Genomic DNA, 27076 nt, shown 5'->3' on the forward strand with positions numbered 1-27076 from the left:
TTGAAGTTTCCTCGTTGGAAGTTCTATTTAAAAAAATTATACCACGCCCATTATTTGTGTTATCCCACTACAAAACCAATTTCTATCAATTTCCACTTAAGGTCTAGTAAGAGTTGAGAAAGATACACATTTTTGGTAATTATGCACAGAATTAGTGAAAACTTTTATTACACTGTCCACAAACAGAAGAAGGGGCGTGGTCTATTTTGTAAGAAAATAATTTTAGTTTCCACAGTTGACTATCGTGGTGTTTCTGTGCTCTGAATTTTATGAATAGGCCGTATTAAAAATCCCTTGTGATCCGATTTATCCCATTTACACTAAACAGTAAAAAAAATGTGTAAAATTTTACGACTATAATAGTGCAAAATCGACCATTTTAGTTGTTTAATTTAAAAATGTTTAAAAAATGCACAATAATTCGATAATTTATTATCACGTGATTGAAAATTACCACTATTATAGTTAAAAATTTTCAACAACGTTATTAAATTTGAAAATGTGTAAAAATTTAACACTATAATAGTGTGAAATCGGATAAATTAATTATTTAATTGCTATCTGTGTAAAATTTCTTACTATTATAGTCATAAAAAATTTTCAACAATGTTTTGTAATTCAAACCTGTTGAAAAATTCTAAAAATTACCACTATTATAGTATGATTATAGTTTTTCACATTATTATAGTGTGAAAAACAACACAACTTTATAGTATTTTTTGTCACATGATCAAAAATTAACACTATTATAGTTTAATCATAATTTTTCACACTATTATAGTGTGAAGCCTTGTGTATTTCAACCAAAGTTGTTGAATTTTTAAACAAAAGTTGTGTAAAAATTGTTGAAGTTCTATTTAAGACATATACTTCAGTCGAGATGTTTTTCATTGTGGAAAAGTCATATAGAACATCAAATATTTATATGCATAATATGTAGATCGTGAAGATCCGAGCATCAGATGTAATTATCTCGCATTAGGGAGGATTCCGAGTACAGGAAAAAACATTACAAATGTCCAAAAAGACAAAAAAACTAAAATAAACGAAATGAAATGAAAATTTAACAATTTTTGAGATTACACACAAAAATTCAACAATATTTAAATTCAACAACTTTAAATTAAGGAATTTTAAATTAAACAATTTTAAATTAAACACGTTTTTTTTCCAAATTTAACACTATAATAGTGGTGTGAAAGATTACACACATAATAGTGGTAATTTTTTTACTGTGCAGTTAAAAAGTGTATAAATCTAATCCCAGGTCGTAATCCATATTTAAATCCTCATTAATGATTTTAAGCACCGCCTACGAGAAATATAGAAAAAAATTGGCTTCCCGCTCCCGCTTTTAACCAAACGGAAAAGAAATGCAATGAAAAAGAAGAGTCCTCCAGAAGAAGAAAACTTAAGCTCCACCCAATTCTGATTTTAAGACACGCCCCTTTTGAATATATAGCCAAGTAAAATATATCAAGCGAATTTAACTATGCCATTGTAATAAATGTATACCATAAACCATTCCTGAGTTAATTTTCACCATTGAAGGATTGGAAGGGATTTAAAGTGATCATCCCATGATATAATAGGCCACGCCCCTATGGGACTTTTAATTTTAAATTTTATTTTTTCATAAAGCAATGTTTTTTTACTGACCAAGACGCATATAAAATTGCTTTGCAATCATTTTTGCCGAGATTTCCAAGCATCATTTGATTATACTTTTCATGTAAAATATTTTGTCGTCTATTAAAAAAAAAATAATTATATAAAATGCTAAACCTATACACAGGGTTATGATTTCAAAAGCAGATTTAAAAAAAAAAAACAGAATACGCATTCACCATACGCATTAAAGCTTAAACAAATTAAGTTATTAACTTTGATTTTTTCGACTGCACTGAAAAAATCCCGGTCCAATTCCCATAAAAAAATTAAAAAAAAAATAAACTGGGATAAAGAGCTACATCTCCCACTCATTGTGATTACTGGTTGAATAATTTACCCGAGAATACCATATGATTCAGGCATATTATGTGCACGGAATTATACGCTACTCTTTCAATTCCCCAAAAACTCATACCTTCATGTCAATTGGAATAGTAAATTTATTTGCGTTGGGCAATTCATAGAGGATTTCTGAGAGATTTTCGCAAAATATAGCCAATGAACAAGCGTAAAATGAAATGATTCAAATTACTTTGTAAATTGTTCGGAGGTGCCCTTATGGCTTAATCTCCCTTTTCAATAAATATATCTCATTTTAATTTATCTATTGAAGAGGAGATTTAAATTTATTTCCAATTGATGAAACTATAGAATTATTGTAAATCGATTTAAATTTTATTTTTGCTTTTTTTCCCTTTTAGCAGGTCTTCAGCCTCCACTGAAAAAGAACTCCACAAAATATTGCCTTTAAAGTTTTGCTGTAAACATCAACCAAAGTCAAATGTTTTTCAATTAATCTCTGATGGAGCCATACCAGCTTTTAAAATGATTGATTCCCGAATTTGTATGATTACATGTGGTTTTTATTCATCGCAAATTCTAACACAAATATTTGTTGTTTTTCTGTTCGAGAGAACGATAAATTCACTGGTGTTCACCACTTAAAATAAACACTGAAAATTTCACATGAAAAAATCCTTTATACTTTTCATTGAATTGAAAATAAACTCTGCAGAAACCGTTCAAAAGTACTATCTGTCGATATGCCTAAAGAGCTTTATATAATTTTCAGTGAATTGTTTAAAAAGAGAATTTAACTTTACTACGGATAAGTAACCACCTTGATGCCATTATAGTAAGTTCTTTTGTACACTTAGAAAAAATCCATAGGGGAGAGTGCACATGCTTCGTACAATCCCAAGCTTCGTAATATGCCTAAACGTTTTCTATATTTTTCAATAAATGTGCCTAATCGCACTTATATTTTAAAAACTAGGGGAAAGTACCTAGCTTTTAAAAATACATTTCAGTGTCACATTTGTTCAGAAGCATGGAGAAGTTTAGTTATTGCGAAGCTGGGGATTATACGAAGCATAGACACTTTCCTCTATAGTCGAAACAACTCTATTGCCGAATTGAATTAACTCGAATGATATCGATGTAATTGTTTCTCTTTTCCGACATAAAATTTCATCTCGACTAAAGTATATGTTTAATTGTTTTTTTTTAATTTAAAAATATACTTCAGGCTAGATAATTTTAGTTTGGCAAAGTTCATTGTAGAACACCAAATAGGAATATGCCAAACAGTGTTTCATGTTTCGTGCATCATATATACATCATATGCGAGTATCTCCCAACAAGGGGACCTCGAGATAAAAAAAAAACATTAAATAAAATGATAAGAGATGAAAACAAAAAAAAAATTATAAAATAGAAAACTCTATCCATTCTGCTATTTGAAAAATATTTATTTTAACTCGTAACCATTTAGGACGACAGGGGCAAAAATTGGAGGTCAGAAATAATTATCTGACCTTAGAGCAAATCACAACGTTATATGGCCGTACGAAAAAATTCATTTTTGAGTCACCGGTGACCCAATCGTCCTCAAAGTGTTAAAATGATTTATTTTCTAAAGGCCTGAGAACAGTGAAGTGCCAAAAAATATGTTCAAGAGATCGATTTTCTCTTTAAATTTTTCATTGGAATTGCATTATCACTTAACCATTTTTCCGTTTTCTGAAACACTGCTAAAGAATTGTAAAAAAAGCAAAAATGTTAATTGAAAAGTTATTAACAGTCAATAAACACGATTTTTTATTTATTTTTTAATTATACTTCAAAGATTTAACTGCTAGAAATGCCTGTTAAAAAAGTTTAAAGTTACTTCTGGAAAAATTACTGTCCTATTTAAATTTAATTAAATAAATTAAGTGTTTTTATTTAAATTTTCACTAACAGTAGTTGCATTTCATAGAGCTCTTATCACCTCTTTCTGCGTATTAGTCGAAACCCATAGAAACCATTGGAATGACTTGAACATTTTGATATAGTTTGCAAATTACCTCTTGATAACTTCTGTCGATACTGTCGAATTTCTGTGCTTCATTGCACAATTCATCTCTAATATTTGTCCCAATGAAGATTCCTTCTAAATACATCCATTTGCTTTGGACACTAATCCAGGCATCAATAATTTCAGATACCAGAGACAATTTCTTCTCCCACTCTTTGACATCACTCAGGAATGGACTAATAACCCTGGAAATATTTTCACAAAATACAGGACGTATCTTTGTTACACAGCCAGGGATTTAAAGAATTTCGAAACTCACGGTGAGAATGACATTGATTGGAGCTTCACAAAATTATCCTCCAGAGCTTGAGTGATGTAGTCTATATTTCCCAGGATGAATCTGAAATAAGGTTAAATAAACTGACTGTATTATTACATATTGATCGGAATATTTTACCATTCATAAAAGCAACGTATATGATATAGAATGCAAAACAGTCAAATAATGTCATAATGAATAATGCCACGGAAGCTTAAGTGATCCGCAACGAAGAATAATGCATAAAAAATTGCTTGCACTCTTGCACTATGTAAATGCACTTTTAGGGAGGGTTGGGTACTTTCAAACAGAGATTATTTCACAAAATATGTGTTTTTCCAACTCCCTGGGGAGAAATTGAAATAAAGTAAGAGTAGTATATGTTTTCCGAAAAAAAAACATGTTCGCTTAAATTATTGACTTCATAGTTAATTAATCTGCGGTTAATTTTACAAAATTGTATTTTTTAAATTTAAATATATAATCCTCAATATTCAGAAACCAAGATTCTATCCAAAAATTAAAGTATGACAATAAATCTCTTTAAATCAATTCAAAAATACCAAGATCAATCTCTAAACGATTTCTTTGTAGGTAAACTGTGCCAAATTTCGGACAGCTTGCAATATCAGACACGTTTTTATTATAAGGAAATCCATAGATTTTGCATTTTTTTTCAATGTCTATAGAAAGTAGAATGCCAAAAAATAAACAGCCGTAGTAAAATCCTGGGAAGATTTCCGGAAGATTAAAGGACTTCGAGAAACGTGGTGTCCGATATAGCATACAAAGCAATATTTATATTTTAATTCAATTTTTAAGTGTATTAAAAATGATTTAAAAAAAGTGATAAGCTATTTTTAGGTCTCATGCAATACTCCTGGTAAAATTACCAAAAAAAACTAAAGTTTTTAAACTTATTGAATTTCAAATTTAAGACATTGGGACCTATATGCAAAATGTCCGGAATTTGCACAGTTCTTCTATATATTTTGAATTTTAAATTAATAAGTAGAATATTTTAAACCAGGAAATGGGATTACTACACGATTATTTTACAAACTCTATGATATTTATTTGGAATTAAACAGCAACTTCACTAGTTGCCGGATTGTCAGTTAAATTAATAAATAATATTAGTTTATGAATATTTACTTAAGGATGCTACAAAATATTCAAGGTTTTGATATTTTCTTAAATTCCTTATAACTCCAAAAAATATAGTAATTACTACTGTCATTGCTTTTGCGTTTTCTATATCATATTATATACGAAAATATCGTTGAATCATTCCAACTCTGAAAAAAGAAAAGTTTTGTTAAATTAACAAGAAAAGTTTATCAAAGGGATGTTTTTCTTTGTAAAATGAGAGAAGAAGTATTGTCAAAGGTGAATAATACGCTCTTGACAAAATTTGAACAATCTCTATTTGAGCGTTTAACAAGATTGTTTTCAGAGTAGCAACGGTTTTCAAGGTTAAAAATTAAAAAAGGTTCTAGAAAGTGTAATTCTCGACCAAATTGTAGAATATTTGGGCTCTTTGGAAAGGTTTTGGAATTTCTAATAAGTATTACCTGGCTTTGAATCGGATCTGGATCGGTTAATATCCGATAACTAATTTTTATTCGAAAAAAAAAAACAGAAAGCAAATGCAATGGGAATGCATTCATATGAGAATTTCGGCAAATTTAGTTTGCAATATCGTACACTTTTGTTTTTAAAAAAATCCATAAATTTTTAGCACAATGAAAAAAATCAAGAGTGTCACCTCAGTAAACAATTGCCGCAGAGGAATTCTAGAAAAAGTTTGATAAATTTAAAGACCTTCAAGAAAACTGATGTCCGATATAACACGCAAAGTAATTATTTATCATTTTAAATTCACTGAGAACAATAATAATAATTTTACAGAAAACAAAGACGATAAACTACTCTACAATGTTCCTAACAATAATTTTGAATAATAACTTGTTTTTTTTTAATTTTAAGTAAAATATTATATTTGAACATTAGATAATAATGTTTATTAACAACATGTACGAAATTTGGCACAGTTTCCTTATGTGTTTTAGGAATAATGAATAGGGAAAAGCGCGCTATCTTCGAACGGCTCAAGCTGAAAATGAGTAAAATTAATTTAAAACATATTCAAAAAATGAATTATTCAAAGCTTGAAGCGTCCAAAAGTAGGGCGCTTTCCCCTATAGCATTTTAAAGCTAAAATATGAGAATAAAATATAACTGCCCCTCAATCTTTATAGTATTTAAAATTGGTAATTAAACAGCGACTTCAATAATGTAAACTTGTAAAAACCAGGGTCCTTTATATCAACGACGACGGCTCATAAACTATGTCAACCGAAAGGACATTGGGACTGTTTATTTCCCAGGAAAATTGTTTATAAATGTATTTTATGGAAATAATCGATATTACTTACTTAAAGTTGCTGGTCAAAATATTACAGATTTTTCATAGGGTGAAGTATACACTTATTGCCATATTTAGGAAAAGTGAAAGTCATTTTATTACAACTTTTGAACCCGTGTTGCAAGATAACTCAAATTTGAAACAAAGTTACTTAGATGCGTTGGCTCTAGATACGTGAAAACAATAATCCTACAATTTAACGCTAGACTATTTAAAAAACTGATTCTTATTAATAATCCAAAAATAACCACTTCGTCGCCACTTTTTACCACCTTTCGCCAGTTTTGTAACCACTTCTCGCCACCCACTTGAAAAGGACCAAACTCTATTATTTTAGGCAATGTTATAAAAAGAATACATTCAGCATTTCTTTTTTCTCATGATCACCTTATTATTACTCACTTAAAAAAAATTTTCTTCACTTTTATTTGAGAAATCAAATTATTGGGCTATTGCAGAAAGTAAAGCAGATTTGACAACTGAGAATCTACGAAGTGAAGTTAACGTCGCCTATTGAAAAGAGATGGCGACAGGTGGTAAAATCATTTTAAAATATTACCACTTTTCGCCATGCCTAATTTTTTATAAATATAATATAAAATGAAATATTAATTAACTTATTTACAAATTTCATCTATTTCACAAGGGTAATTAAATATTCAATATACGAATTATTTATCTAAAAAGTCTAAGAAGGCATTTTTGGCTTGATGAAAATTTGATGACACTTTTAGTGTAGAGTAACATGTAGTATTTCTGGACAAGGTGCTTTTCGAAACATAATATCGACCACTCAGAATATAATACGACTAACTCGCGAATGGCCAACTTTACAGGAGAGTGATTTAAAGCTGAGATTTTACATGCTGATCATAGGATTTTTAAGTATCGGAAACGATATAACTTTGAGAATAATTAACTTTTCGGTATAATATTCACAGGGAAGGTAGAGGGTGTCACGGAGTACCCGAAAAGCGAAAAAAACGAATTTTGCAAAAAATCGAGTTAGTCGCATTATATTCTGAGTGGTCGATATGGATATTTTGGGACACATCAAAAATCCTATAAATATTTGTTTTCTAATAATTTTTAAATCCTATATGCAATATTAAGCTCTGTACGTATCAGATAAATATAAAATTTCTGAAATTTTATTTTACACTTCACTTTGTCACACGTCACATTTCACTTTTTACAAGACTTTCAGTGTGGTCAATTTTGCAGATGTCAACACAAACAAAGCTTAGTTTTTTTTGATTTAAGTCACTTTACAAGTGAAACTTAAATAAAATTTTCATGAAAGAGTGAAGTTTAGACCTTCTACTTAAAGGTAAATAATCAGGCTCGGTGACATTTATTTGCATAATAGCGACTTCTGTCTGTCCCGAAATACCCAACTGTCCCGAAATATACCACTTTTACTTCGTTACATTTTTTGCTGTTCTGTATAAAAAATCATGCATTTTACAACATTTTTCGGTAAGAATCTTATTCTGGATAGACTAAGGAACATAAATATTTGTATCAACGAAGGAAAAAAAATAATTTAAGAAGCCATGAAGCTGTTTGAAATTTGAAAGTGCTAAAAAGGGTCCCGAAATACCACACGTTACCCTATTTGGTAAGAATATTGGATTCGATGCACTTGCTTAAAATATTGCTCTAAAAATTCTCAATATCGTAAATCCAAGACGAATAATTATTATTTTTCGACTCTATGCGTAGCAGCAGAAAAAATCCAAATAACTTTCCGGCTCATTTATTTCATAAATCGCGGAAAATATCGATTTCAATATAAGCGGCGAAAAGTGAGGCACTGACCAGAAGTGCTGATTCCACCCTATTCTTTTAAATTTTTTATAACTCTAAAAATAATACTCTTCAGGTACTAACTCTTTCTTTTGATAAAGAGTTTCATAGTTCAGGAATTATTTGGGTTCCTGCAAAAAAATATCCTAGATTTGAATATTCTTATAGTTTGCAATCATTCACAAAAATCAAATAGAATTTTATTGAATTTTTGTGGACTGTAGAGTCCCAGAAGATAAACAGAGCAGGAGTTAAAGAAATAATATAAAATTTTCTACTTCTTACTACACTTACAGTGAAGGAATTAACTTTCACATTTCTTCAAGGGGTAAACAAAAATGGCCAGTATGTGAATTATGAGTGGCAGATCGACTGATCGATGTCGATCAATCCATCAGTCACTCTAGCTGGCTGATCGGCAGCCATATTGTACCGTGTGAGATGGAGCCTGGTTTGCTCTAGCATTTTTTTATTTAATTTGCACAACTACAATCGCACTATATTTAAGTAATTTAAATTGCAAAAGACACGAATGTAGTGGACATTACTCTCCCTTCGAACGTTCATGCCCTCGAATATTGTGAATTTTCTTTTAATTCTCCTAAGAGAGTTTCACATTTTTATTAGATATCATTTAGCTTATCATGATTTATTGCTAATTACGTGATAATTATGTGTAAGTCTCTTAAGAAAATAAAAGAAAATTCACATTATTCGAAGGTATGAACGTTCGAAGGGAGAGTACTTTCCCCTATGAATTATCCAACCTTTCATCTTAGAGGTTAGAGTAAATATAAAGACGGCAATAGACGCATTAGTATGGAGACAATTTCATCCAAAACTAAATACACTAAATTGAATTAAAAATTGAAGGTATTATCAAAAGCACTATATGCTGGTTTAGAAATCCAGAATTATCCCAAATTGTCCATCAAGCATATTCAATTATACAAAAATTTGCATTTCTGGAGCTTTGAGAGATAACAGAGACAAGCCCCTTGGGAGGTTAATATATATGTTTTATTTGTGCTTAGCATAGCCAAGATGCAGATTGTTGCATAATGTGATTTTGAGGAAAACAATTTAATTGTCCCTACCCTCTCTGCTGTCCATCTTTGAAGTGTTCAATGACAGTAAAGGACATTTCATTCCATGTTGTCTCAATGATAAGCATAGCATTTTCAATGGAAAGTTCCTTAACAGCCGTAGCTAGTATCTCATTGACTGTGTCCCGGTGCTTGTAGAGTTTCATGGCAAAGATATTCTCAAGAAGAACTTTTTCCCCACTTTCATGGTCAAACATGCAATTTGTCTCAGTCATAAGACGTTGCCAGTGTCGTCGTCTTAAGGCGTCATTCTTGAGCGCCAGCATTAGTGGTATGGACTCCTTGAAGTGCTCCATCTTCCTCCTTAGTGTCTGTGCCACCGGAATTTCTTGTATCTTCTGTGGCCACATTCGAAACTCTTGCATATAATTCTCCATACCATTTGTCAACGTATTAGGATTCATGTGATTCCACATCGTTTTTGACCAATTCTCCTTTGCATTCCGCTGATGGCGATATAATTTGTAAATCTACAAAATTCCAAAGAGATGGAATATTAATGATTTGCGTGGATTACGGTGAATTCTATATTTTTCAAATTTTTAGAATTTGCATGGTGCATTTGTCATTTGGTGACAATTTTATGTGTTTTCCAACACAAACTGAAAAAGTTTGGTTTGCCATAAAAAAATCTATTACCATTCTCAAATTTTCAAAATCCTTCTTTGCATGTAAAAATTCCGTGTAGTCTGTTAGTGGCATATCGAAAAGTTTTTCAGCATTCACTGTGAAATATATTGCAAAAGTTATTAGAAAATTAGCATGTATATCCATATAAAGTAGTTATACCCAAGGGGGATTTATCTGGAATATTTTACATAGAAAATATGAAAGGTAAAAATTGTACAGGTTATATGGGATCCTCGAAGAATTCTCACCTTACTGATATCCATACTGATACCTCACTGATATCTTTAAATAGTCGCATAAATTTCTAAAATCTTACCTCTTAAGCTTTATATCAGATTATCAGATTATCAGTAATTATTGATCAGGTTATCAGATTTACAAGTAATCATTGAAATCCAAAACTTTTTCAAAGTTCGATATCTAATAAAAATTGCATTTTACTATAAACGTAAACATATAAGAATTAGCAAGATTGAAATTAAAGTCTGATATTTTATTTATTCAGTTATTACTAAATACTGCTTTCCCTGCAATTTAATTCTTTTCAAAAATCTTTTTTTTTTATTCGAAAGCTTATGACACGGCTAGAAGCCAAATGGTAAAAGATATCGACAAACATTTCCATATCAAATTTTTGGAAGGAAACCGTGGATAGAAAAACCGACTTTATATGAATAACACTTATGCTCTCGACACACTTTCGACTTAAGCCGAGAGACGACTTAATCGAAAGTGATTTAAATGAAGTCTAACCATTATTTCGAATATAATTACGCTAAGCCATCTCTCGGCTAATCCTCAGGTCTGTCAAAGCCCTTAGATAGATAGGTTCAATAATAACGGACTTTGATACCTAGGCTAGAACCTAAGCTTTGTATGTTCCGTGTGCCATTCCATGAGTTTTACACCCAGTCGGTACCTTGAACAAATCCGAACATATACTTTTACAACTCTCCACGAATCGACAACACTCCAAGAATCTCCTTTGCTTCGGTAGAATATTTACTAAAATTCAAATAGATTCACTGCTCTAATTTTGCGATTGCGTGATTCTTTACCCTCAAAATTCAATTCACTATCGAATTTTCACGCATTTCAAGTTGTAAACACTACGAGTTGCACGCATTTTAAGGTCACATGTAAAGAATCTCAGCTACCATAAGCTTATCTGGGCTTATCACTAGTCATTTTCTATTTTAAATAGTGTGAGTGGGGAAGATCAACAAAAAATTGAAATCAGTTAATAAACATTAGAAATAGAGTCCTGTACATTTGAATATATAAGGGTCAGGTCAGGATATAATATGGGTTGGTGTAGAGACGAATGGGACCTATCGTTAGAAAGACTTCGCTTTCAGATACAATATATAAACACCGAAAATATGGTGTGGTCAAAACATTTCCGATTATAGGTCAGGTCAGAGAACTTCGAGGGAGGGGTGCGACCCATAGTTGGAAAGGTCTTGATCTCAGCTACAACATACGGAAATTTAAAGGAATTTAAAAGTCTTACTTTCTATTAAATCGAATGAAATTGGGGTGTCACAAGGGATATAGTACTCAACTAGAGCTCTCCAAAACACGATTTTTTTTTAATTCTGATAATTAAAACTAGATAAATTACCATTTGAAAATTTAATTTTTAGCACATTTCACATTTAATCACAAAAGCTGGATTTTTAACCCTCTAACGGGTAAAACCGCCTTCAGGCGGTCTTCACAAAAATCACATTAACTGCGATTACAAAGTTTTTATTTACTTAAAAGTACTATAGTGTCCTCGGTAATAGTCTTATAAACATCTCTTGAAAGTTTAAACTCATTTTGACTCTTCATTTTGTTGCTATTCCCAGTTTTGTGTGACAAGTCAGAGAAAAAGAAACAAAAAATATTTGTGCAAAAAAACTCATTTCCAATTTCCATAAAAATAGCGATTTAAAGTTATCTGACTAAAATAAATTTATTTTTTACTGAAAGATATGTCATTCTACTTTGTATATTTTATTCAAAAAATTTGAAAAACTAAAAATGTGAATTTTAGAAGCAAAAAGAATTTTAGAAGCAATTTTTTATATTTTTTCACCTAGCGCCTAAACTAAAAGAGATAATGAAGAATGGATGGTTTTTTCGACTTTATTGGATCATAATTATCCTAGAAAACATTGTTTTAGAACTTTTTTTCGCATATTAAAGAAACACCGTTAGAGGGTTAAAGAATCTCACTCAGCTAAAATTACAGCAATTGATATTCTGTCTACAATATCGAGACTTTCCCCAACTAAAACTAAACGGACTAAAACTCTGGTCTGAAGACCGTTTTATAGGTTTTATAGAAAAAAAGCTCTTCAAGCTTAAAGCTCTCATGAAGTTCCCAAGTTGCTAACTATAACCGTTGGGCATTTATTCCTAATAACGCCAAAAAAACAGTGATAAACCCAGATAAGCTTATGGTAGCTGAGATTCTTTACCGGTGACCTCGGAGTGCTTGCAACTCGGAATGCGTGAAAATTTGACTGTGAGTTGAATTTTGAAGGTAAAGAATCGTGTCGAGACAATTTCGTTCATTTCGGCCACCAAAAACAGTTTGCCAAAACCGCTTGCCGATATCTCTTTCCGTTCTCTCGCCAGAAGCGTTTGTACTACACAGAATCGGCCGGTCGGACGGCCAGACGTCCACGAAAATCGTTTTTTGGCGGGTATGATATTCGTGGACTGTGAGAGTCAAAACGTGTACATGCACATTTTGAGGCCGATCTGACGAGGTCGCATTTCACCTTGGACCACAGAAGCTGAGATTGTAAAGAATCTCACCTAATAATCCTAAGATTCTAATCCAAAATTCGCTATTCTGCATTAAAATTTTTATTGAGATTAATCCTCCTTGGGGAAAGCTACATGGTGAAAATTGTGGGAAAACCTAGAGAGTATTTACGCTGTTGATATATCCTGATGGATTTTAGCATAGAAAATAAGGTTTCAAACACAGAGGTGCAAGTAAAAACAAGGAAGATATTGCAATTGAATTGAAAGCGCTTGGAGTTGAAATTTAAAAAAAAAATAATAAAAATATTTGACCTCATTAAAAAGCAATTTCAAATTTTCTACCACCATGGTAAATTATGAAAATTTATACAACATAAAGGTTACATACCTAGTTCTAATCTTTGTGCGTCGTATGTGTCAAAGAGAGAGTCAAATGTATCCATCAACTCAAGTCCTTGATTCATGTCGTCACCAACAGAACCTGGCCCCATGTCGTTAAACTTTTTAATGAATTCATCCAACTGCAATGTGTGGAGTATTCTGTTAGAAATGCCATATACATATTGAAACTTACAAACTATTAAAGGAGCAATTTCTGAATGGATGGGAACTTTTTGGACCATGTATGACAAAAACATAATCTAAGATTATTCAAATTACTTCCACACAAATTTTCCTTCAACCCCTCTATTGTCACATTAACGTACAGCCAAACAATATAAAACGAATTAAATGACACATTAACTTACATTTAGCGTAAACGAGCTAATTTCCACTGATGTGAGAGCTGCAAATTTCACTTTAACCATTTCCAATGTAGCTGAACGATATAGTGATGATTTATACAGTTTTTTCCATCTCTTCTCCAATTCATACGACATTAGCATATCGGTAAAGGAAAACTGCAAGCAGAATCGCAGCTGTACAATCATCGTAAAGTCGAGGAAAAAAAATGAATAAATCAAAATAGCTTTTAAGCTTCACCGTACTCTAATGCAGTGCTCTTCCAAGATGCTAAAAATCTCCTGCATTTCTTTCACTTGAATTTCCACCGTTAGTGTTGTGGATTGGATGATGCTAATTGTCTGCATTACTGTCTTAAAATCCACCAAACCATTTATATTGCGATCTAAATCACGCTTAAGCATCTGAAATTACACAAGGATAATTAATTACTCACCCACATTCACTCCAACAACGATTTGATTTTTGCCCTCACATGGGATTTTCTACAAAACTCTGCTTACTCTCCATTTCAAATTAATTACTGGCAAAATAAACATTGAACTTTAATTCAAAGTGATACTGGGAGAGCGCAAAGTTTAGTAAATTCGTTCATGATTTAAATTTGACTTTTTTTGCATCTTGAAGCTCAATGTACAACAAAAGTTTAGGTCAAAACCGTGATTAAGTTGTGATTTATAATTACAGATCGATAGGAGAAAGTGGGACACCTTTAAAATGGGGCACTTTCGAAGTTGAGCTTTTATCTCTTATTTCTAAACGAAATTGAGCTCTATCATGAAGTAATTTAGCTTGAAAATTGGTTGATCGTGGTGAATTATATCACGTCAAAGCTCAATTCCTTTTAAAGATACTATAAAAGAGCTCAATTTCAAAGGTGCCCCATTTTCGTCTAATAGTCAACCCAAATAGTAAAATAAAGTTAGTATGACATCATTTATACGATCTGGGCACGTATCCTCCACTTTGTGAGAGAAGATTTTACGCGAGCTTCTCTCCGTGACATTTTCTCCTATTTTTCCCACCTGCCCGCTCTCCGTATCCACGAATATCGGAGAGAATCAGGTGAGATTTTCGTGTGGAACTTTTTGTGGAAATCGTTTTTTGACATTCGGCGCGCTGTTTTTGGTCGCAAAAAACACTGAATATTGAAGTAATTATAAATTCAATGAATGAATAAACAATTAAATAACATTGTTAGAAGCTTTTATTTATTCATCGCGACTCCTCTTTATCACTTAAATGACTGCAAAGGCATTTCATGCCAAATTTCTCTTTTTAATATTTTACTACATTAAAAAATTAAAAAACGCCCTTTGCATTTGCACCAGTTCAATTATAAATACGAATTTATACGTATAAAGATTTTCTCATTTTCTTGTGGTTTTGTATAAATTTTCTGAAAATTGTCAAATAATGCTGAATTGAATTTTCAGAGATTTTTGTAACAACAAACCAATTTGCATTGAATTTTGTCTTTTTTTTTTAGCAATTTGACAAGGATTATTGGATTCATATCAATATATACCCGTAAAATTTAAAAATTCCCATTCATAATTTGCGCTTTTTTCGAAAATAATTGCAAATAGTTTTTCAATAGAGAAGTTACGATTTTTTCTTAGATTGCGTCGAATAAAAAAGAATAATAAAGATGTGAATATCAAGAATCTCACTTAATATTTTTTTTCTAATTTAAGGAAGAATACGTAACTACAAGATTTTTAAATATTTGTTCAATTATTATTCATTTACTAATTCTATAATAACTGGTATTATTTTCCTGCTTAAAATATTTGTTTTGTTGGTTCTCGAGATCTAACAATTTCGACTCACTAAAAAGAACCTTTTCACGATAAACTTCCTATAAATTATACGATTTAATAATTTTCAGGTTTTAGAAAAAACAAAAATCAAGAGTTTTAAAGAGTTCACGGCCAAGTAAACTGCTAAAAATCTGTTCAATTCCGTATTTATTAAGAATATAAATAATTTAATCAAAGATCTAATCATTAAATGGCCACAACCGTTTTCTTATTTACGAGAGCTGAAACAAAATAATATTAAAATAATAAAAAAATTGAAAAATTATTGGTATCAAACTCAAAAAAAAATAGAAAATTATAAGAGATAATAAGAAAAAAGTTCGAAATTCCTGCACAGTTTATTAAGAAAAAACTTCATTGAAATTTATTATAAATATAAGGAAATTGTATTTATTAAGTGAAATAATCATTTAAAAACCATTTAAAACTTAAAAAAAAACGCGGTATTTTAATTTATTTGCTTATTAGGTGAGATTCTTAACAATCTCACCTACTATAATCCTAACAAAATTTCATGTCCTCCGATCGCGCTCAAACTTGGCCAAAATGCGTTTCAGCACTTCCTGATCACGAATATATGGGGGGCTAAGTTACGTTCCCGGCCGGCCGGCCGGCCGTCCGGCCGCTCTTTGGAGCTTAATAGCTCCTAAACTAAAAAAGATATCGACTTGCGGTTTTCGGCAAAGGTTAAATATCGTATGAAAATTGCAACATGGTGCATTGACCCCCCACCCCCCACCCCTCCTTCCGCCATTTTGAAGACCCCCCTTTTTTTGTTTTCTCAATAGATCCGCCCCTATGGCATCGAGCGGGCTCAAATTTTAGTATGTTATAGCTGGGCCTTAGAGCTTTCCATCAATACCAAACTTAAGGTCCCCCGACCCCCCTGACCCGAGCTATAATGGTCCAAAAGAAATTTCTTAAAATGGCCATAACTCCGGTTCTAATTGTCAGAATTTAAAAAGTGAGGGCTTTTTGGAAAGCTCTCGTGAAATGCCACTTCCCCTTCTAACATCGCAAGTTCATAAAACCACCGCTAGGGGCGCTATTATTAAAAAGAAAATTTTTAAATCTTAAAAGTTAAATAACTCAAAAATTCCTTATGCAATCGGGCTGAAATTTTAGTATGTTGTAGCCGTTGATTATACCTATCAAACAAAAAAAAACCTTAAGTCGATCCATAACCCCTGACCCGAGCTATAAGGGGTCAAAGTTCGAACATTGACCGGCCTCTATCTCCGGTTCTAATTAACTTATCGACATAAATTTTACCTTTTTGGTTTCGTCTCGATGAGCACTTTCAGATGGAAGTTCAAAAAGTCACTACAGGTGGCGCTGTGATAGCGTCAAAATTCATCGAAATTCAAAGTCACTTTTCTCAAAAACGGCATTGTGCAAGTTAATGAAATTTTAGTATGTTGTAGTCCAGTCTAGGACGTTTCCAAAATGGTGCGTATGTGCGCTGTGGTTTCAATAGAACCAGAGATATGAGGGGTCAAAGTTCACGAAATTTAAAAAATCATATCTCCGGTTCTATGTGACCGATTTTGATGAATGAGGGCTTAAACGAAAGATCTCACCAAATATTACAACTTTCTAGAACATTTGAACTTCGTGGGACCAACACCAGGGGCGCCACAGTCAAAAAACGAATTTCAATATCACATAACCTCAATTATCTCGACTGTCGCTGAACCGATTTTGATGATTACTTCGACATAATTGTAGAGGACATTTGTCTCTACATTTCGTCCATACATCATTTTCCGGTCAGACTACGCTATCACTCCAATTTTGCCGTTTAAGTGTGAAAAAATAGATTTTTCCCATAATAACGCTTTGAAATCACTCAGATGCCAATCTGACTGCCTCTACTCCACAAAGACACTTAAAATAGGGTTTTAAATGGAAAGTCCCACAAAATACAACAATTCCTTGATATAGTTGAAGTTCAACAAATGACTACTTGGGGAACTCTGGATGAAAAAACGAGTTAAGAAACAAAAAACCTCGATTATCTTGGCTTCTGAGTAATCGATGAGATCATTTTCTATGGAAAAATTATAGAGAACATTCTGGTCTACATTTCACCCATATATCACTTTTCTGTCAGTTCATCCCAATCCTTGATATTTTGGTTTAAATACAAAATTTGTATAATTTCACGAATTTGATTCAAGATAACTGAATGGCGTCTCCCAACTTCAGCTCTAAATCGAATTTGCATGCACTCCGAGTTAGCTCACGTTAAGAATCTCACCTACATAAGCCGGTTAGGATTATCTGTCCCTTTTCTATGTAAATTAATCAAACTCTCACCGGGAATACCACTCAAGAATACTCCCAGGTTTTGATGAGAAAATTTCCAATCGAAAATTTCGTGGATACCGAATTGGCGGGTTCCACACGGAGAATTGACTTTTCCCACAAAATCAAACTCTCACATCTGGAGGATACGGTCCCTGGTAGTTTCGTCCCCTCCCATATATATAATCTGCATTAAATGTAAACGATTATGCAAACGTTGCCTCTTGTAATGAAAAGCTGACACAAAAGTAACGCAGATACGACAACAGTGACTAATGGTATAGATAGGTAAAACAACAATCCTGAAGCTACTTCATGTCCTAATACGAGCTTCAGCAGACCTAAGGTTTAGCCACATGGCTTAACTGCTCTAATTTCTTATGCGTCAAGATTTTTTGGAAAAATTTAACTAAGGATTAGACGATCAAGGGCAAGATTTATTCGATACTGAAACATCAATAAAATTGGTTACTATAGGGGTTTTTGAGACCTTTGGAAACTGGGCTAAACATCTAGTCTGAAGACCGCTTAACGCCTTAAGAAATTAAAAAAGAAAATTCTGGGATATTGTCCTCATTTAGGTGATAAAATATAACTGGATAATTTTCGGCTACAATAATGTATTAAATTTGTAGTAAATAAAATGCAGTAGTGATCTTTGGTTTCTTTTTTTTGGTTTTTTTTTTTCTACTTATTAGCACTTATTAGTGCTTTTTGGACAATTTTCACACGACACCATCCTCACCCGATCTTCAAGAAAGACTCGTTGACCATACCTAAAGAAAGAGGAAAGCCTCTTCGAAACGTCCTTATTGAGAAATTATAAAGGAGAAGAAACGAGGAAACCAAAGGTCATTTCCGTATTTTATTCACTATAAAACATGACTTAAATAATGATGTTTATAATTGACTGCATATAAAAAAAAATTTCGTGAACAGCTTGTAAATGTTTCTGAATTCTCACTGGAGACTAACGAAAAGTTTCTAAAACGTACAATCTACAAAAAAGTTCGTAAAAATTTGCACTTTTTTACAAATATAGTTCATAACATGTTCACTTGATGAGCATTTATTGTCCCTTTACAAATACATGCTCGTATACATTTTCGTTTATCTGGCAAAACTTTACGAACAAATGACAAAATTTTACGAATATTTTTATGTGTGTTTATGAACATTTGTGAACAAATATTTGTAAAAGGAGCAAAAATGGTTGTTGTGTGATCATGTTACGAACTCTTACGAACTTGTTTGTGGGTTATACTATTTATAAACATTTCGTAAGTCCCCAGTGGAAATTTAAAAATAGGGGAAAGTAGGGTACCGGCAGCCTTAAAATAGAACTTTTTCTCCTATTTTTATATGAAACTGAACCTTACCATGATACAATTTAGCTCTACAGACTAATGGTGCTATTCCAATGAAAAAGTGACCATGTTTTTTTAGCACATTACTGTCCTCAAGTACTAGAAAAGACCACGTCTGTTCCCATACGTCATTTCAAGGAAAATAATGAGAAGAGAATATTAATGCTGCTCGCCGACTTTTCATCAATGAGAATTCACGGAAAAACTCGTGGAAAACCTGCGAAAACCCGCGATTGAGGCTAAAGTTGCCAACTCCTGGCCATCCAACTGCATAACGCCACCAAGCTGACATGACAGGTTACTCCACACTGACTGAATTGCAGATGGAATTGTGGTGAACAGGTGAAAACTTGCTCGGAGGGAATATTCGAATTCGGATTTCGGTTAAACTTTTCTTTTGTATCGGTTTCTGTTATGACTATTTCGTGATTTTGAAACACAAAGAGGACTGGGGAAAATATGAAGTTTTTGTGTAGAGAGAAGAACCTTACATCTTGTCAATCGTGATAAAGAAAATGTAGAAAATGCTATGAAAGTGAAAACATTAAATTAATCTTGTCGATTTCCCAACCGAAATTCGAATTCGAATATTCCCGCCGAAAAAGCTTTCACCCGGTCACAATGCCACCTGACATTAATAGAAATAACATGTGGGAACAGTCATGGTCTTTTTAGTACTTGAGAACAGTAATGTGCTAAATAAACATGCTCATTTTTTCATTGGAATAGCACCATAATTGTGAAGCTAAAATAAATCACAAGGCCCTATTAGGTGAGATTCTTAACAATCTCACCTACTATAATCCTAACAAAATTTCATGTCGTCCGATCGAGCTCAAACTTGGCCAAAACGTGTTTCAGCACTTCCTGATCACGAATATATATGTGGCTAATTTACGTTCCCGGCCGGCCGCTCTTTGGAGCTTAATAGCTCCTAAACTAAAAAAGATATCGACTTGCGGTTTTCGGTAAAGGTTATATATCGGGTGAAAATTGCAACTTGGTGCATAGACCCCCCACCCCCCACCCCTCCTTCCGCCATTTTGAAGACCCCCCTTTTTTTGTTTTCTCAATAGCTCCGCCCCTATGGCATCGAGCGGGCTCAAATTTTAGTATGTTATAGCTGGGCCTTAGAGCTTTCCATCAATACCAAACTTAAGATTCCCCGACCCCCCTGACCCGAGCTATAATGGTCCAAAAAAAATTTCTTAAAATGGCCATAACTCCGGTTCTAATTGTCATAATTTAAAAAGTGAGGGCTTTTTGGAAAGCTCTCGTGAAATGCCACTTCCCCTTCTAACATCGGAAGTTCATAAAACCACCGCTAGGGGCGCTATTATTAAAAAGAAAATTTTTAAATCTTATAAGTTAAATAACTCAAAAATTCCATTGTGCATCGGGCTGAAATTTTAGTATGTTATAGCCGTTGATTATACCTATCAAACAAAAAAAAACCTTAAGTCGATCTAAAACCCCTGACCCGAGCTATAAGGGGTCAAAGTTCGAACATTGACCGGCCTCTATCTCCGGTTCTAACTAACATAGCGACATAAATTTTACCTTTTTGGTTTCGTCTCGATGAGCACTTTCAGATGGAAGTTCAAAAAGTCACCACAGGTGGCGCTGTGATAGCGTCAAAATTCATTGAAATTCAAAGTCACTTTTCTCAAAAACGGCATTGTGCAAGTTAATGAAATTTTAGTATGTTGTAGTCCAGTCTAGGACGTTTCCAAAATGGTGCAAATGTGCGCTGTGGTTAAAACAGAACCGGAGATATGAGGGGTCAAAGTTCACAAAATTCGAAAAATCATATCTCCGGTTCTATGTGACCGATTTTGATAAATGAGGGCTTAAACGAAAGATCTCACCAAATGCTACAAGTTTCTAGAATATTTGATCTTCGTGGGACCAACACCAGGGGCGCCACAGTCGAAAAACCATTTTCAATATCACATAACCTCAATTATCTCGACTGTCGCTGAACCGATTTTGATGATTACTTCGACATAATTGTAGAGCACATTTGTCTCTACATTTCGTCCATACATCATTTTCCGCTCAGACTACGCTATCACTCCGATTTTGCCGTTTAAGTGTGAAAAAATTGATTTTTCCCATAATAACGCTTTGAAATCACTCAGATGCCAATTTGATTGCCTCTACTCCACAAAGACACTTAAAATAGGGTTTTAAATGGAAAGTCCCACAAAATACAACAATTCTTTGATATAGTTGAAGTTCAACAAATCACTACTTGGGGCACTCTGGATGAAAAAACAAGTTAAGAAACAAAAAACCTCGCTTATCTTGGCTTCTGAGTAATCGATGAGATCATGTTCTATAGGAAAATTATAGAGTACATTCTGGTCTACATTTCACCCATATATCACTTTTGTGCCAGTTCATCCAAATCCTTGATATTTTGGGTAAATACAAAATTTGTATAATTTCACGAATTTGATTCAAGATAACTGAATGGCGACTCACAATTTCAGTTCTAAATCGAATTTGCATGCACTTCGAGTTAGCTCACGTTAAGAATCTCACCTAAATAAGCCGGTTAGGATTATCTGTCCCTTTTATAATAGTAGCAAAAAGCCCAATTTCATAGCTCGCATTGAAAGATGCCCCACTTTTCTCTATTTATAAACAATTTTACAAAACATTTTTTATTCGTGTAGAGGGCAGTTGGAGTCGACGGTCGACCCTGAGTGAAATGTTACGTTACAATAGTGGGGATTTTCTGTCTAAAATCGTAACAATATTCTATCTGGAAAGCTCCTCTAATTAGTCAGAACTTAAAAGCATTTAAAACTTTAACCAATCAAAAGAACATGATGGAACTAAAAAATTTAATTATATATGGATAATACTTAACTGCCCTTTTCATCTTTGCCCTGTATAATTTTATGTTAATGTGTTTTCTCTGTTCGTTGGATAAACCTAATTATAGAAAGTATATTTTGAAAGAATACTCCTCACAATGGGAAATGAAAAACTTTTGCATTATTTTGCAAAATAATGCAAATTGTCAACATGCTATGAAGAAACTTTCCAGCAGGGAAGTTAATGAAGTGGTAAATATTTGGTAGTTAAAGTCACAAGAAAGTCACTGTAAGATTTTTGGGATAAAATTCTGTATCTTATTTGTGCTAATTTGCAAATTTTGCCAGTGGAAAATCACTGTCATTTCAATTAGTACAAATCCCCCGAAGTATTTCCGCTTCTCAAGATTAGACTGAATGTTTTTTACGAGACTCCATATGAGTTTTGTCTAAATGGCATGAAGCAATTGAGAATCTGGAATATTCTAGGATGAGTTGGAAATTCCTATGGTGCAAGTTATGCAGTTAATAAGTGAATACATAAATGAATTTTAGACACTTATGTTTACCTTAATTTGATTCCTCAGTTGAAACATATTATTACGAGTACGTTCAGCTAGAATATTTCCAAGAGTATTTTTCCATTCTATTGCATGACTCTTAATGCTGTCTATTAATGGACGAAGGTTAATTCTGAAAAAGGAAATTCCAATTCAATTAAAAGTTCAATATATGTTGTGTGTAAATTTCCATCTAAACGTTGGCTATGTGGCCAGAAGATTTGTTCAGGGAGGGTGCTATAGAGGGCTTCTGGTTGGTATGCTCAAAAGGCGAGGAATATGGCTTGCAGAAACATATGTGCAAAAGTTACAAATCAACCAATACTTGTTCACTTCTCTCCTGATTTAATGAAACTTTTAGGCTAAATTTATTCTCAGATTCCATCCAGATTCCATGCTGGCCCTTACACAGCCACCCTTATCCCAAACATGTGTATAAGCTTTAGTCAACCACAATTTAGAGCAATATTCAGACACAATATCTTACCTAATCGCTTTAACATCGTAATAGGGGTTATGCTTTGAAAGATCCGAAACAATTTGCATGTAGAAGAGAAATTTCTCATCTAATCGAATCAATGGCATTCCTTTATTTAAAAACTTCTCACATATTGCCGCCTTATCGAACATCCACAAACTTTTGTATTTTTTCCAACTTCATTAAATACATACCAAATTTTTTTTATCCGGTCCAGCCAAAACAAGAAAGAGAGAAAAAAAGTTAAAGAAAATTAATGGTAAATTCATAAAAAAGTTAAGTTTGAAAGTGCACTAAAAAATAAAGCGATGGTTATTGGCAAAATTTTGCAATGGCTCTATTTTTTTGAGACACTTCTAGGTCAAATGATCTCGAAACAGTATCATCCATTATGATGGAGAAAATTGAGCATAAACCATTTCCCATCCCGCTATTGGTTTTTTTTAGTTTTTTTTTATGTAACAAATAACACGTTTTAATTTATGACACTTCAAATTATCACCCTCTGTGGACTTTGCCCACTTCAATTTACCATAAATTATATTTAAAATTACAAATATGCAGGAGCGAAAGGAGTATATAGAAATACAAATAAACTATATACTTTACATACACAGAAAAAAAAATATTTTGTAAAATTGTTCCTAAATGTTTGCGAAATCCTATGGCAGACTTACGAAATGCTCGTGAATCGTATAACCCACAAACAAGGTCGTAAAATTTTGTACTTTTTTTCACAAACACTGTTCGTAAAATGATCATCTGACGAACATTTTTTGTACTTTTACAAACATTTGTTCGTAAATGTTCGTAAACACACAAAAAATGTTCGTAAATTTTTGCCAGACAAACAAAAATTTACGAACAAATACGAATAAATGACAAAATTTTACGAACATTTTTTGGTGTGTTTACGAACATTTACGAACAAATGTTTGTAAAAGTACAAAAAATGTTCGTCAAATGATCATTTTACGAACAATGTTTGTGAAAAAAGTACAAAATTTTACGAACTTGTTTGTGGGTTATATGATTTAAAACTTTAACCAATCAAACTAAAATATTTAATTATATCTGGATAATACTTAACTGCTTTTCTCATCTTTGCCCTATAATTTTATGTTAATGTGTTTTTTTTCGTAAGTCCTCCATAGGATTTCACAAACATTTACGAACAATTTTACAAAATATTTTTTTTGTGTACATAAAATACGGATTTAATAATTATGTCAAGAATTAGCAAATTTTACAAAAAACGTCAGGTAAATTAATTCATATGATTTCATTTCGTACTAAAATAAACTAAAACTATAATTTTTTTACTGTCGAATTTTTACATATTTATTTATTAGTGTAGGGGAGACCGGGGAGGTTTGGGACAGGGGTAGTGTGGGACAAGGCGATTTTTTCAATTAATTTTTATAATAAATGGGATTTAACCATTACTGTATCGTAGGCAATATTAAGATGTATCTTGACTAAAAGAATGGATATCCTCAGTTTTATCGTTTTAATTCTATGAACATTTTTTTAAAAATTGATAAAAATCGTATATTTTGACGTCTCAGTTTTCCTTTTTGTATTTTATATCAGCGATATATAATCAAATTTTTTTTATCTCATTAGGTAGCAGTGTAATCTGGGAACATATTTTTATAAAAGTTTCAGAGATTATACGCTCTTGTTTTTTACATAAAGGTTTTAAATACCAAAACTACACGTGGGGATGTTTGGGACACCTGAATGGGGATGAATGGGACGTTGATTTTCGACAAGATTGTAGGTGGCATGCAATTGTTTATTGTCAAAATGAAGAGTAATGCCCAGTTTCTACTGGAAATCTCCCTCTTGTGCAAAATTTACCAGTGGAGCAGATTTCTCTAACTACAGGGTCAATTAAACCATCAATGTCTTGGGAATCAATAATTCCTTCTCAGAGGATATTCGATCTTTGCCCAATCTAGTTAAAAACGATTTTTTTCGAAAATTTCTCGAACAAGTTCTCCAGAAAAGGCAAGGCGAGAGCTAATTCAGAGAAATAATGAGAAAACAGGTACAATGCAGTTGTCGTAAAATAAAACAGGAATCCGTCAATGAGTTCAAAACTAAGAGTTGCAAGAAAATCTACTCGCCTGAGGAATTTGATAATCATGATTGCAATATTTAGAATAAAAAAAAAGAAAAGAAAGGTAGATGAAAAATAAGAGGAAAATACTTTAAATAATTGATTGACAATAAATGACTCTACTGTACAAATAAAATTGATATTAATTTCAAAGTGTAAATAAAAGATGAAACATTTTTATTTCTATCAGAAATATTTTTAATCTGGTATTTAAAATTAATTAACGTGTTCTAGTAATACAAATTATTCGAGAAAAAACGCGTCCCAAACATCCCCTTTTGTGTCCCATACTGCCCCACATCGGGGAGGTTTGGGACAAAGCGTCAAGTAAAATGTTTTATCTTCTCCAAGAAAACTCAGTTGTTTTCCAAGTTCTATCGAGTACTTTTTATAAAGTCAATACCCATAAGTATCCTATAGACCACATAAAATTGTAATACACTATCGTGGTTTTTTGGAATAGTGTCTCAAAGTCAAAACATGAAAAAGTGTCCCAAACCTCCCCGGTCTCCCCTATATTTAATTATTAGTACAAAATTTTATTAGTGGATCTGTTAAAACTGTAAATCAGATTAATCTCTACAATTTTTTTTTAATACTTATTGACCTAAATTTAAAGTTTTGGAAGCTGAAAAGTTATTTCTGATTTTATAAACCACAAAAAAATTTAATCGCCAAAATTTAGGTGACCATTTAACTCTTTTTAAAATTTTACATTGAATACAGATTAAATTTGATTTCTTATTGACCAAATTTTAATTTTTCCCTGCTTATTTATACAGTGCTATACTAAAATTGAGTAATTAAAGAGTCAAGGTAGAGTACTCGCTATATGATGGAAGTGCCCTGAGTTCGAACTTCTTTTATGTCACTAGGAAAATTTTCGGACATTAACGGCATTAATATTTCATGAAGTAAACTTCTTTATATTTCACTCCCAGATTCATGGGATTGATAAACCTATCCCTATAGAAATATCATTTGAGAAAAAGCCATTATTATTATTTTAGCATTATTATAAATACCAAAATGATCAAAATCAATATAAAAATGCTTAAAATTTTATGTCGAAATACACTAAAATATAATCCAAAATGATGTTATATAAAATTTATGCCAAGGCTTCTAATTCTTTTTTCCAAAATGATCTAAAATCAAGTGACAAATATTATTTAAAATCAGTTCTAAAATGTTGTAAAATCAATTATTCTGAAATTATTTAAAATCAGTGCCACAGTATTCTAAAAAACAATGTTAAAATTCTCAAAAATCAATAGCAAATTGTACTAAAATCAGTGCCAAAGTGTACTAAAACCATGACAGAAATGATCTAAAATCTAAAAATATTTATAGTAAAAACTAATACCAAAGGATTTAAAGTCTATGCTTAAATAATCCAAAATCAGTGGCAAGATATTTTAAAATCAATATCGAAATTATCCAAAAATTACTATTACAATGTTCTAGTAAGCAATGCTAAAATGTACCAAAATCGAGACCGGACGGAATTCTCTAAAATCAATATCACAATGCAATGTACTAAAACTAAATGCCCAAAGTTTTAATATGAATGCGAAAATGCTCTAAAATCAATGCAACAGTGATCTAGAAATCAATACCAAATGGGTCTAAAATCAATAGCGAAAGGCTTTAAAAAGAATGCTAAAAGGTTCTAAGATTAATATTAGAGTATTCTGTAAATTGCCAAAATTCTCTGAAATCCATATCAAAGTGTACTAATAAAAGTACTAATAAAAACACAAAAACCCTATAAATTCAATGCGAAAATAATCTGGAGTCAGTATTGAAATTATCTAAGATT

The 27076-nt window shown here is 32.2% G+C and overlaps 1 protein-coding gene across 1 annotated transcript in view; it reads right to left on the reverse strand.

Annotated features, from left to right (window-relative positions):
- Nucleotides 1–27076, reverse strand: part of LOC129799814 (dynein axonemal heavy chain 10) — a 132612-nt gene that overhangs the window by 79819 nt on the left and 25717 nt on the right. Inside the window, exons 7-15 of the mRNA XM_055844041.1 lie at nt 23139–23306; nt 22661–22784; nt 14015–14173; nt 13775–13927; nt 13414–13546; nt 10272–10357; nt 9624–10102; nt 4290–4370; nt 4020–4215 (exon numbers count right to left, since the gene is read on the reverse strand). Of these exons, the coding sequence (XP_055700016.1) occupies nt 4020–4215; nt 4290–4370; nt 9624–10102; nt 10272–10357; nt 13414–13546; nt 13775–13927; nt 14015–14173; nt 22661–22784; nt 23139–23306 (1579 nt within the window). The remainder of the gene's footprint in view (nt 1–4019; nt 4216–4289; nt 4371–9623; nt 10103–10271; nt 10358–13413; nt 13547–13774; nt 13928–14014; nt 14174–22660; nt 22785–23138; nt 23307–27076) is intronic.

The sequence above is a fragment of the Phlebotomus papatasi genome, chromosome 1, assembly GCF_024763615.1.
Source record: "Phlebotomus papatasi isolate M1 chromosome 1, Ppap_2.1, whole genome shotgun sequence".
NCBI classification, from domain to species: Eukaryota; Metazoa; Arthropoda; class Insecta; order Diptera; family Psychodidae; genus Phlebotomus; species Phlebotomus papatasi.